This window comes from Ictidomys tridecemlineatus, unplaced genomic scaffold (assembly GCF_052094955.1).
Source record: "Ictidomys tridecemlineatus isolate mIctTri1 unplaced genomic scaffold, mIctTri1.hap1 Scaffold_42, whole genome shotgun sequence".
Classification (NCBI taxonomy): domain Eukaryota; kingdom Metazoa; phylum Chordata; class Mammalia; order Rodentia; family Sciuridae; genus Ictidomys; species Ictidomys tridecemlineatus.
Window position 1 is genome coordinate 147,140 of NW_027522720.1, and position 13,125 is coordinate 160,264.

Genomic DNA, 13,125 nt, shown 5'->3' on the forward strand with positions numbered 1-13,125 from the left:
GTTATGGAAGAACTTGGGAAAAATAGGGCTTTGAATTCCCTATCCTATTTAGGCCTCAGGAATATTTATTCAAGGTTGAGCCAGGGTATCTGGCCAATTCCAAACCCACAGCCTGGGGTTTCTAAATCAGAGTGTGGATTGCCCAGTGACACTAGTTCCCTTCTCTCGGGCTGAGTAGCAATCCTGTGGAGTCATTTATGTTCATACTCAGGGCCCTGGTGACAATTCACAGTGCTTCAGGTAAGGAGTAGGGCATAAAGAAGTGGCTCTGCTGGCTGGCTTTCAATAGGGAGTTCTATCAGGACATGGTATTCTAAGGCTGCCACTTTAGAGATGTGTTCAACCAGGTAGCAGAATGCTGATCCTTCTCTAGTCTTTCTCCTATGTCCAGTTTCAATCTCTTATGAATTAAATTCTTAAATATCTTAAATCATGTAGTTTTTAAAAAAAGGTTAAAGAAAATAATTGTATTATATTAATTATATAATACTGAAGCTTAGCAAGAAAACCTGTTTCTCTTCACTAGATTTATACAAGTTATAGTAAGTATAAATGAATTCTACTTTTTGTTTAATCTACACCGAAATGGAGCTGCACCTTCAACTCTCATTTCACAGGAAAGAAGGAGTCTTTGTGGGAAAATAAATAAATAAGTAGCCCGGCAAGAACCAAACCAATACTACTCACCCATCACCCACACAGACAGCTCAAGGGACTCCCTAGATTCATGTTTGAAAATAGTTTCCAGCCACTGCTTTGAAAATTATTTCTTTTCTGTGTGACACATCCTTCAGTAACAATTCAGTTTTTCCTTGGCTACCTAGATATATTTCCATAGTTTGTGCCAAAACAGATGACTTCTTCCTGTACAGTTCTAATAATCAAAAAAGAGCAGATTTATTTATAGAGCAGCACCTTTCATACAAATATATACTTTATTAATGCTCTCACTTTATATACTGAGCAGGAAAATCTCACTACTGGGGTCATGCCTAATTTTCTTTCTAAGGCTGAACTAAAGTTTCCCTATGGGGGCTGGGGTAGTGGCTCAGTAGTAGAGTGCTTGCCTAGTGTGAGGCCCTGGGTTTGATCCTCAGCACCACATAAAAACAAAAGCATTGTTTCCATCTACAACTATATATATACATACACACACACACACACACATGATATTTATATAGAAATATAAAGTTTTCCTATGTGTCTAAGAGTTTTCATCTACAGCTGAGAGAAATCTTTGATTTCTTGTAGCTGGTAGTCGGGGCACAAATGGCCTAGCCAAGTGTTCTCCCTGCTGCCAAAAGCCTCAGAGGAGCCTACCTCGCCCTCAGTGTGCCCTCACCTCAAGTTGGTGAAGGAGGGAAGTGGGACTAAGCACAAGGAAAACTCAAAACTAAGGAACCAAAGGAGGTTTTAACCACTTCATAGACCTTATGGTCAGCCAAATGCTCCTGTCATGTATCTGTCAAAGAAGTTCCTCAAAGTTACCACCTGCAATTTGGAGTAACATTAGTAATTTAAACACATCACTGATTCAGATTTGAGTTTTTCCAAATCAGTTCAGAATTACCATATAAGAAAACATAGGTAATTTTATAAATTTTCATTGAAAGCCTTGTGATTCTATTTTCTAAGAGAATAAAAACAGGGATGATCAGAAAGGTTACTGTATGTGAAAGTACTTTGTAAATTTCAAATTCTACATAAATTTTTGTTACTATTGCTTTTTTCTTTCCTTTTAGCAACTCTGAAGATTCTCAAAAATTATGTAAGATTTCAACAGTGGAAACTTAACATGACACACTGAAGACAGATAGGAAACATTTTTTAATGGTTTAAAATGTATGCATAAATAGCAACCCACAAATAATCTCATTAAGATTTTATGCTTCTTAGCCTCAAGCCACATTTTCTATTTACTAAGACACTTATAACTGCAATGACCCATGATTTCCTATACTAAGGAAATTTTCTTTTGTAAGAAATTCTCAGAACTTCAGTTAAGCCAGTTTTATTTAGCAACCTGTCACAACCACTTGGACCTAACTGCAACTTTTTCTTCTTTTTCTGTGGATTTCAGATTAGAAAAAGAGACCACTGCCAATGCAATGCCCAAGGGGGCAAGTGTTTCAAGAAAGAAAAGTCTAAATATTTGTTATTCAAAACCACAGGTTAACTCTGGCACGTGGAGAACTAGCTTGTCTTACATCACAGAGCATCATGGATAGCTAGTGGAAGGACTTGCTATGGGGTGAGGAGTTAGGATAGCCAAGACAATGGCAGATGGGTTCTGGAGTCAGATCACCTGGATTCAAATCCATGCCTTATCACTTACCAGCAGACTGAGGTAGGGCATATTTCTAAATTTTCTTCTGCCCAGCCTTTGCCCTCCCTCAGTAATAATAACAATGATAATAAGCTCACAGTGACTTTTGTGATGATTAAATGAGTTAGTATGCGTAAGGTTCTAAAACAGTGCCTGGCCCATGGTAAACATTTGCTAATTGTTATCATTAATCACTAATTAGGATGAAAAAAATCAGAGTACAAAAGATAGGGACAAGAAGTGTCACAGCACATCATGACAGAACCCTGGGTCTGACTCAACACTGCATTTTTCTAGTGCCTGACACTTTGATGTTCCCAATAAATATCTGTTGAGTGAGTGACTCATAGTCCCTGACTCCTTCCACAGTCATTTTTTCACTGTGGACACATTAGATTTATTCCTTCTGGACTCTGGAGTGTCATCTTTTTTTTTTTTATCTCCAAAGAAAGTTACTAATGCCTGCCACTTGCTACCTCAAACTGATGATAATCAATATAAGAAAAAAAAATCATTTCACACTCCCTAAAGGGCTTTGGGAAGAAAGTGATATATATATTTTTAAAGACAAATGTTCCTTTGTTATTGAGTAGGCAGGAGGGCTGGGCGTGTAGCTCAGTGGTGGAGTGCCCCTGAGAGGTACAGTGCCTAGCAGGCATCAGGTCTGGGTTCCATTCCCAGCACTAGAGGGACAAAAAATGAAGAAGAGAAAGAAGAAGGAGGAGGAAGAGAAGGAAGAGAATAAAAGAAAAAAAACCGAGCAAGCATGAGCAGTCAGTTACGGTGGAGAAGCCTCTGTGAGTCCAGATTCCATCATTTTCTTTGGAGAAGGGAACTTCTGCCAGGTGGATGGAGTGTGATGTCAGGCATTACATGTGACGAGGAGAGGACTGGATGTTCAGCCCTCAGTGTGCCAAGGTAACTGAAACTGCTAACTTATGGGTGCCTGTGGCACAGGCAGAAGAAGCTGTCCAATAGGTGGTACATCACTATAACCCCAGTGATTTGGGAGACTGAGGTAATAGGATTTCAAGTTTGAGGCCAGCCTCAGCAACTTTGTAAGATCCTAAGCAACTCAGTGAGATCCTGTCTCCAAAAAATAAATAAATAAAATAAAAGGGCTGGGGATGTGGTTCAGTGGTAGAGTACCCCTGGTTTAATTCCCAGTTGGTGGGGGGCAGGGGGGGGTGGGCAAGCTTCATTTGATTCTATGAGTTCCAGATCTAGAATTGACTTATCAGTGTAGGTGTGTGGCAACTCCAGAGTGCATAAGATCGATAAAGAAGTGGGCTGAGGGCAGGACAAAGAGGTGCATCAATGTCTGAAAGGCAACAGGAGGAAGCAGAAAGAAGTGGCCAGAGAAGGTCACTGAGGAAAGAGTATCATATGAAAGGAAGTTTGCAATAGTGTCAACTCCAGATACAAACCAAAAAAGATGACTGCAAAGCATCTAATGGATTTTTTAACTAGGAGGTCACTACAATTTCACCTTTCTAGATACAGTTTCAGCGCAGTGGTAGAAGGAGTTGGCTGCAGTTGTCTGAGGAATGATTAGGAGGGGAGGAAGTAGGAGCCTATGAACACAGAACTTTTTCTAACATCTGACCACAGAAGATGGACTGCAGACCTCTCTTCTCTTTCAAACAAGAGATGAGACCCAGGATGTTAGACAAGGGCACAGAACAGGCCCTCAGTAAATATATTTAATGGTGATGAAGAATTGTCACAAATTCAAGTGATATGAGAACACATGGTAAAACAAATGCTTATTAATGCTGACCTATGACCATTTACTCTTTTCTCTCTTTCATGAGAGGGGCCCATCCAATTTCATATATATTTTACATATTTTCAATTCATGTAGTCATGCAATAGTGCAAACATTCTCCAATGCCAATAAATAAACTTCTTGATCATAAACATAAAAAAGAGAACATATACTATAAAAAAGAGGATGTCTGTAACTGGCTTGGAGGGAGCCAAGCAGCGGAATGTCTCAATGTTCCAGGTGAGTGAGAAAAATAAGCTAAGGAGGAACAAGCAAAAGCATGCAGGTCACAATGCATCTAGTCCAGCCAATGTGACTAATGAAGCTTGTTTTAACTAGATTATAAATGAAGGAGTCCCTGCTTAGCTGAGGGACCACATGGAAAATTCCAGGAATAAACAATTGATACGTTTTAGTTTGTGTACCATTTTGAATAGCATGAATAAATCTCATGCGACCCTGCTCTGTTCCACCAGAGACGTGAGTCAGCCCTTTGTGCAGCATATCCACAATATAGATGCTACCCACCTGTGAACAGCCAGCCACCTCACTTATCAGACTGACCATGGCAGTAATGAGTGCTTGTGTTCAAGTCATAAAAACAGTGATGCTTGAAATTCAGATATGCCCAAGATAAGATGATTCCTAAAAAGTAGAAGTTTTCAACTTAATAAGGAAAGAGAATAATAAGGTTGGTGGTAAGATTTATGATAAGAACAAATGAAGTAGTCCCTGTGAAACTTTAAAGAGAGAAAAAAGAAAGTCATGCTAGTTTTTCTGCCACAATTCAAGTTACAGCTATAGTGTGTGGTATTATAGTAACAAACATAGTACACGTAGGATCTGGTACTTTATAATTTCAGGCACCAGTGGGGGTTTTGAACTTGTCCCCTGAGAATGAAGTTGGGCAGGAGGGTGTACTATAGTCTAGCAAGGGTCAAGACTCAGAAGCAGAGTAGAAAAAAACTATGCCAGTCAGGGAAAGATAACCAAAACATACTATAATGTTATTTTTCCATGTCTTCATTTGAAGCCTACTATAATTAATCTTTGCCTGCCTATTTATTCCCTAATTCATATCTGTTTGAAAAGAAAAATATACATATATACTTCTGGACTTAAATGATCCCTACTACATAGGATAAAAAAAACTGCATATTGTCAGCATTTGGAACTTGGTACTGTGAAATCCTTAAGTTAGAATTTAAAATGCCTGCTGAGCACCTTGTCTACTATTTTTGAGAAAATATTTATGGCCAAGAAAATGACAGTTCCTTTTGGAAAAATATTGCTAAAGCATTTAAAAATTTTAATATTACTAAATTTAAACTTTCTCCCATTACTATTCAGTATTCCCACAAGAGTAAAATGCCGTCTTTGGGGCAAATACTGTTCTTATTCCATATCAATGGTTTCTCCTGTTAAACAATAAGCCATTTATTTTTGTGAATTTCTTGGGTCACCCATGGTTCAAGTGGAAGCAAAGCTCTTTATGATGACTTCCAGGTTATGAATCATAAAGCTCTATCACAATCTCCCCCTTGTTGGGCCCCACTGTCTGCAGAGTGCATGGCCTGACTTTGTTCTCACATGAAATCACCATGAGTGACTTCTAAAAGTCCTCGAGATGGCAAGCTGAATTTCCTTTTTTCCCCTGCTCTGCTACTTGAGGAAGCTTTCTGGACTTTCTGGAACCCACTAAGCCTTATCCTTAGGAAAGATATCCTATAAGGAAGTGGTTACTATACATGGTCAGGCCTATAGGCTGTTGTTCTATCTCACCAGCTAGACTGGATAATTTTTTTGAGGATGAAGACCTTTTTCTTTACTTAGCATTTTGCCCAAGACCTAACACCACTAAGTACACAAGGAATGTTTAGCCAACAATCAACTGATTGGATTCTAAATTTTAGAGTGAATGGCAGCAATAGGCCACAGATTATCATCATTATAAGAAATTTCACCTAAGAATGAGATTGTTTGCAGATCAAATAACTTGTTCTAACATGACCTGAATTGGCCTGTTAAAGTAACAGATAACATTTAAGAAAAGCTCTTCCCTACAAGTTTTGTTTTTCTAGCTTGCTTTGTCAATGCATTCCATAAGAGGTGAACTCCTCATTCCTCTTGCTCAAAGACATACTTAGAAAAAGGTCTTAAAGAGATCTGTCAGAGATGAAATTGGCTGGGCCCTCTTTAGGAACCGAGAGGGGAAAAAAATTGGTGTCAGACAACAGAGTATATTTTTATGCAAACATCCATAGAATACAAAAAACATGATTTCATTTCACATGCTGAACCTCAGCTACTGCTACATAGAATTCGGAAGGCCACAAGCACAGCTCTCCAAATAAAGACTAGGCAGAGCCACAGTAAGGAGGCAGAGTAGGCAGTTGCCCAGAGTGATTCCACCAGCACTGGGAAAGAACCTTCCAAACGCTGCTTCTATGTCTTCTTTATTTAAGTCCTAAAATGCCATCACCAAAGTCTCATGGCTTTATTTCAAATATATGTCCCTGTGATACAATCAGCCTCAAAGAAACTAACACTGGGGTCATTGACATGTCTGTGAAAAAAAAAAAAAGAGTGGGCACAATTTAGTCTATAGGCAAAGAGGAAGAGTGAGCAACTGAAAACCCCTTGAGCAGAAATGAACATCTCACCTTGACATCTGGCCCAAAGCCTGGCCTGGTGTCACACAGTCACACTACTTAAACCAAGAGGTCAGGGTTTCCAGACTGATGAGGTAGCAGGTTCCTTCTTTCACCAACAACTCTTAGCAAATGAGGATGGTGTAGAGAGACTCATTTCCTGTACCCTGTTTCCCTAAGCCTCCTGGAAATCAGTGGTAACCACAGGAAGGGTGGAGTCTGGGAATTCTATGCTGGGGGAAGAGGATATTCTACATTAACAGTACTGGGAAAGCCCTATTCTTGGGTGTTTCTACTTTTGTAATGGGCAAGGCTTGAGGACTCTGCTACTCTCTCTGCAGGGATCTCCGTTCAAAAAGTTCCTCTGGTAAGTTTGGACCACAAAGAGTTATCTATTTCAATCAATTCAGAAAAGCATCTCTAACTTCTCAAAGACTCAGATGTTTCTTATGCTTCTCAGAAAACAAATGTGGCTTAAGCCAACATCTGGAATAGAGAAAAATATAGCAACCACACACAAAAAAAAGATAATTAAATTAATAAGGAATGCTTTTCAGACATAACATCACATAGGCCAAAAAATGTTTTCAGAACAAAGTTATAGAAGTTATTTAGAAGCTAAATTTAGGTGAATTAATTCCTGGAGGGCACCATTTAGGAGCAGATCACCATAACCTTGCAGGCCACGTTAAAAACTGCACCCCTTTCTTTGGGAAACTGAAGATCCATTTAAAAATCTGCAAATATGCATCAAATATGCTTCCATTAAAGGAAGATTCTAACATGTAATTCACTGCCCATTTAGAATCTACTAAATTCCGAGTGGTTCCACTGTTTTGAAATAAGACATCCCAAATAGATGCCTTGGATAGTCATCTAACCCAAATACAGACACACTGCAGAAACCCTTCAGAAAATATTCTCAACGTATGATCAGTTTTCCTCAAACACTATGGACAGCTCAGCATTAGGAAAATTTTTATGTCCTCGATGGAGAAGGCTGACTTTCACAGAACTCTTTTTTATATTAAAAGCTGAAATCTCCAACTATTTTATCGAGAAGGAAAAAAAAAAGAAAGAAAGAAATTGTGTGCCTTCTGCCCTCAAGTATGTAAAGACAATCAAGTATGTAAAGACAATCACCACGTTGCCTCTAAGTCTTCTCCATTCTAATGATTTCCAGATGTTTAGCTTCCTCCTTATGTTGGTCACCTCGCCTGGATAAATATTAGTTTATCAATGACCCTTCTAAAATTGGGATCCCAGAGCAGAATAATAAACAGAATAATGTGGGGTTTAGTTTAAGCAACGGAGTTCAGGGGGATTATTGCCTCTGCTATCAAAAAGTGGCAATTGTCACACTACAATTGTCACAGGTCACAAGGAAATCCCATTCCACAAGACTTTTTTGTTGTTTACTTTTCATAAAAACTTCCATGAAGCCAGATATCCCTCATTTTGCATGTGTATGATTTTTTAATTGAAAAAATCAGAATATGATACATATCTCTATTAAATGTTATCTTGATAGTCTCAGCCCATCAATCTAAAGCTATTTTGAATATTACTTTTCAATTATGGACTATATCAGACATATAAACAATCAAACAAAAACAACACATCACAAATTAAATGGAAACTAGAGTATATGGCTTTCAACTGAACCCTTCCCTTCCAGCCACACAGAAGTAATAGCCACACAGAGGTAACGGCCACAAGGCTGAAATTGTGTTTGTCATGCCTATGCTTGAAAACTATTTTGATTTTCTATTCCCTTGCCTGTAATGTTTACTTCACACACAAATTTGATAAACATGCAATCTAGTCTGTTTTCATTTAAGTAAATCAAATATTAAATAAAGCTGCACTATCTATATCCACCATCCTAGTAATCCCATTAACAATGAGGTGACTCAGGCATGACTTACTCTTTGGGAATCCTTACTAATTCTCAGCAAGTGATACATTTAATGATCCAGTCTGATATCAACACAACTGGTTTGGTCATTAATAAAATATTTTCCTTTCTATTGAAAAATCCTTCTGTAGGCCCCAGGCATAACATTCCCATCCTACACTTTCCTCAAATTACTGACATGATTCTGGGCTCACTTGCACATCATTTATCTGGGTACAGGTATGTGGTCTCACTCATAGGCCACAATGTCTCTTTTCTAGCCTCAGGAGTTTCTAGTTTATTAGCAGAGACATGCCAAAGCAGGATGAAAAAGTCTGTTCTCAGATTTTAAATGTTACCAACACAAAGAAACATAAGGTGTTGGATACGCCACTTACCCTGATCTGATTATTAACTCTGTATACATGTATACATGTATTGAAAGGATACATTGTTGCCCTACGTAAATTACATATACACATTTATCAACTGAATATTGAAGAAATATATTTAAGGAAGTGCCCTCTCTCTCCATTATACTACCAACTCCTTCCTCTCTCTAAAATTTTTCTTAATAAGCAAACTTAGGAGCACTATTTCATAAGCAGAATTATTTATTCCCATCACACTGATCTATAGCCTGAAGCACACAGGGCTCTCCTGCATGAGTCTTCCATTCAAGCTGCATTAATCTGAGAGGATTTTCCCACCTGTTTTGGCTTACTTATAATTCTATGATTTTAAACAGAAAAAATACCCCCTCTCCTACTCTTATCAATCCAGGCTTCTCTCATATGGCTCTAAAACATGCAGCAGGGGACAGAAAGATGGGCTTCCACAGGAGTCCCTAAAAAGCAATCAGGGGAGAGAAGTTTACAGTCCAGGAAGGTCTCAGGTCACAGGCTCATGAGGCCAGAGCAGACCTAGGTAACAACAAGGCCAATATCTTAATTTGACAGAAAAGGAAACAGGGTCAAAGAGGGGAAGTCACAATATAAACAAAATGTCAGAGCTTATATTAGAACATAATACTCCTCAAAAGCTAGGTAAAATATGAAACTTATCAGGGCCTCTTTTCTACATAACTAGTAACCAGTGGGATACAAAATGTGGCTCTAATATAGTAGGACTAGGAATCCCTTGTGTACTTCAGAGATACACAACTGCTCAGACAAAAAGTCACAATTTCAAAATTTGATTCATTTTTACGTGACTCTGTCTAGCTCTGCATCCAAACAAATTATAGAAAAGTACCACAACCCACAAAAAAACACAGAAACCCCACAACTATTTCTGTGTGCAAAGAGATTAAGATTTACTTGGGGAGACTGAGCGTGATAGCACATTACAGTTGTGATGAATGGCAAGAAAAGAGGTTTAATGACAAAGGCTATAGAGGAGGGGAGGTGATCCGGAGCTGAGATGGACAGAAAATGAGGACTTTTCTGACTTCCAGCTCAGCAGTGCTGTAGCCACTCTGCTTCTTTATTTCTCTGTAAAAAAAAAAAAAAAAAAACTTGTCCTTTATTTATCTACAAGGATGCTGGGAATATGGCCGATAGAAATGTGATGTGCAATCTTGAAGGAGAGTTTCCAGTGTTACAATCACAAATAGAAGGAGAAGTCAGCTACTGCCTCCTGCAAAAGCCCCAACACACTACCGTGGAAAATGAGCTGTTTCACTTCATAGCCTGGGTAAGGACTAAAGTGGTAATACCTGAATTATATAACTTTCAAAGAAAACAAAACAAGAGTCAATATTACTTCCCAATGACACAATCTTAAAAAAATCAACTATTTTATTTTTTGGGGGGGGAGGGTTGTAATCTTGCAGAGGATTTTTTTTTAACCATACGATTCATTTTTATTTTTTTTTTTAGTCATACATGACAGCAGAATGTAATTTGACATATAATAGATACATGGAATGTACATACATCAATCATAATGTCTATTCTATTCTGCTGCCCTTCCTATCCCCACTACTCCTCCCCTCCTCTCCCATCCTTTCTCTCAATTTTTATATTCCCACCTTCCTCTCTTATAAGAGAGGAAGTTTCCATGAAATATTTTAAAAATACATAAAACATGTACTTTTCCATTCTTTGTCAGCTAGATTTTCATATTTCATCTAAACAAGTTTCTACTACATAGGTCCCTATAGGTAATTCCTATACCATGTGTTTAAGACTGTATTGCTATTTGTACTTTAGTGTTTGTCAGAAAAAGAGTAGATTACACTGAAAACTTCTTTAAGAGAACAATGACTAAAATGGATTGGGAAAAAGAGGTGCTGAAAGTCATTTGTAATGAAAATAAGCCCAAAGGTGTAGTGCTGAGGGTGGGAGGGAAGACCTTTTAAAAGCAACCACAAAAGCAAATGAAAGGCAACGACAGAGTTTCTCCACAGATATTAATCAGATGCTCCAATTTCAGTTTTCAGCAACAGAGCCACTTTCCCAACTGCCCCAGCTCCCTCAAACAGATCACCAGGCTGTTGCAGAGAATAAAGAGCTTTGTCCAAGTGTCACAACTAGTAAATGGCAGAACCTGGACAGAACCCAGTCTTTTGAGTCCTGGGTCTTTGCTCTGTTCAAGACTCCAGGATCCTAGGTTTGGGGCATATGTGGTTTCTTACAGTTCTTCAAGGGAAACTTGAAACTTGCCTGTGAAAAGGAATTCAAAGATGCATGTCAGGAGACATTTTAGTCTCTGAAAAGACTTCTAGTGTCTAGAAAGCCCCAGACAGTGGGCACTAGTGAGCGTGTCACAAAGCCAGACACATTTCCTTTGAAAACATGAATTACTATGCTCTGTGGTATTTCAACTGAAGGGTGAATAGTCCTAAATCGGAGTTATCATATTAATATATTAAAGGACTGCAGACCTGGATCCAGCAAAACATCAGGCACATAAAATACACTGGATTAAAGAAAATTTGTAAACAAGATGTTGGGATTAATATTATTATTTCTGTCCTAAGATGTTGCAACAATTATAACTGTGTGCACGCAAGCACATACACGCAACTAGAAAATCCAAACCAGAGATTTCTAAGATTTCAGTCAACAACAACAAAAACCTTAAGCTTGAATATATTCTTAAATGTGGAACAAAGGACTAAAAATACAAATGGTACTTAGCAATGCAGAGAGGATAGAAATAGCAGGTAAGCATACATAAATCAAGGGAAATAAAAGCTGTTGTTAGGCTTTTAATCGTCTTTGCATTGTAGGATTCACTTTAGTATGGTCAAAGCAACTGTGCAACTCCCACTACCTGAAAATTTTCTCTTTAGCTAGATTCAGAGTATCCTTGGGTCTAATGAGAGCTCTTCTAAGTACTTATGTTCCCATTAAGGATGCTATCAAGATAAAACACCACCTATTTCCCATGTGTACATCCATATTTTCAACAGCTACCCCAAATCAAAACTGCTCAGTCTTCATCAGAACCACAAACATTGCTTTGGAATAATAGGATTCATAATCAATCTTTTACATTCTTAATGAGTAATGTTTTCTGAGGTCATTAAATCAAATGTGTGCAGTTTTATCAAATTTGCTATTTTTTAAAGATCCACTTATAGTTCATCTCCCCAGTGAACATTTTGGGGTAGCATAGGTTGTTGCTATAGCAAATTGATGCTACTCAGAACTGGATATTCTAATTTTAATCTAGGCTCCTTCCATTTACCACAGTAGATGGTCAAGGGACAAGAGTGTATTTGGCCATGGACCACCATCCCACAGATGTGTGTCTGATTACATATGGCTGATAAACCCAATCAACTAACCTTTAGTACTGGAAAAGCAAAATGATGTGCAATCCCACCAATGGATACACCCTGAAAACAACCTGTATTCAGATGCAGTGACTGGAGACATAGTCTTCAGTCTCTCTTCATTGCATAACATTCAAGCCTCACAGGCACATTCAATGTGGCTTAAGTGCATGGCAACTCAAAAGGGAGCTGGTTATTTTGGTGTAATAGAAAGAGTACATATAATACTCCTGACAAAGCCCTGCACTCTTGGGTTCAAATTTCAACTCTGCAACTGGCTCACTCTCTGAACCTCAATTTCCTCAATGGGAAAAAGAGGAGTGAAAACTCCTCCTCTAGAAGTCATGGTAAACAAAAAAAAAAAGCAGGCTTTTTTCTAATGACCTCTCTGCTCAGAATACATCTTTGCTTATTCTACACTTCTGAGTCAAAATCTACTTTTATAAAACTCCTTAAATAGCCTAACCAAGTACATCCAAGTGTGACCCTACTCCTGTCTAGTTTATTAAATGTCTCTGTGTACATGACTCTGATGATGTTTAATATCCCAAATGTAATCCCGCTACTCAAAGTGTGGTCCTTAGACCAGCAGGATCATATTACCCGGAAGTCTGTTTGAAAGGCAGATTTTCAGGCCCATCCCAGACTCTACTGAATCAGAATTCATGAGATTCCCAAGTGGTATCTTTATAACTTAAA

General features: G+C 38.3%; 1 protein-coding gene across 2 annotated transcripts in view; it reads right to left on the reverse strand.

Moving 5' to 3' along the window:
- Positions 1-13,125, reverse strand: part of LOC144373518 (tRNA (32-2'-O)-methyltransferase regulator THADA-like) — a 73,807-nt gene that overhangs the window by 2,654 nt on the left and 58,028 nt on the right. Inside the window, exon 7 of one of the 2 annotated variants that reach the window (XM_078036564.1) lies at positions 215-874. The exons of the other annotated variant lie outside the window; for it this stretch is intronic. Within the exon in view, the coding sequence (XP_077892690.1) occupies positions 817-874 (58 nt within the window). The 3' untranslated portion in view covers positions 215-816. Of the gene's footprint in view, positions 1-214; positions 875-13,125 lie in introns of those variants that run through there. 2 annotated transcript variants of the gene reach the window in all.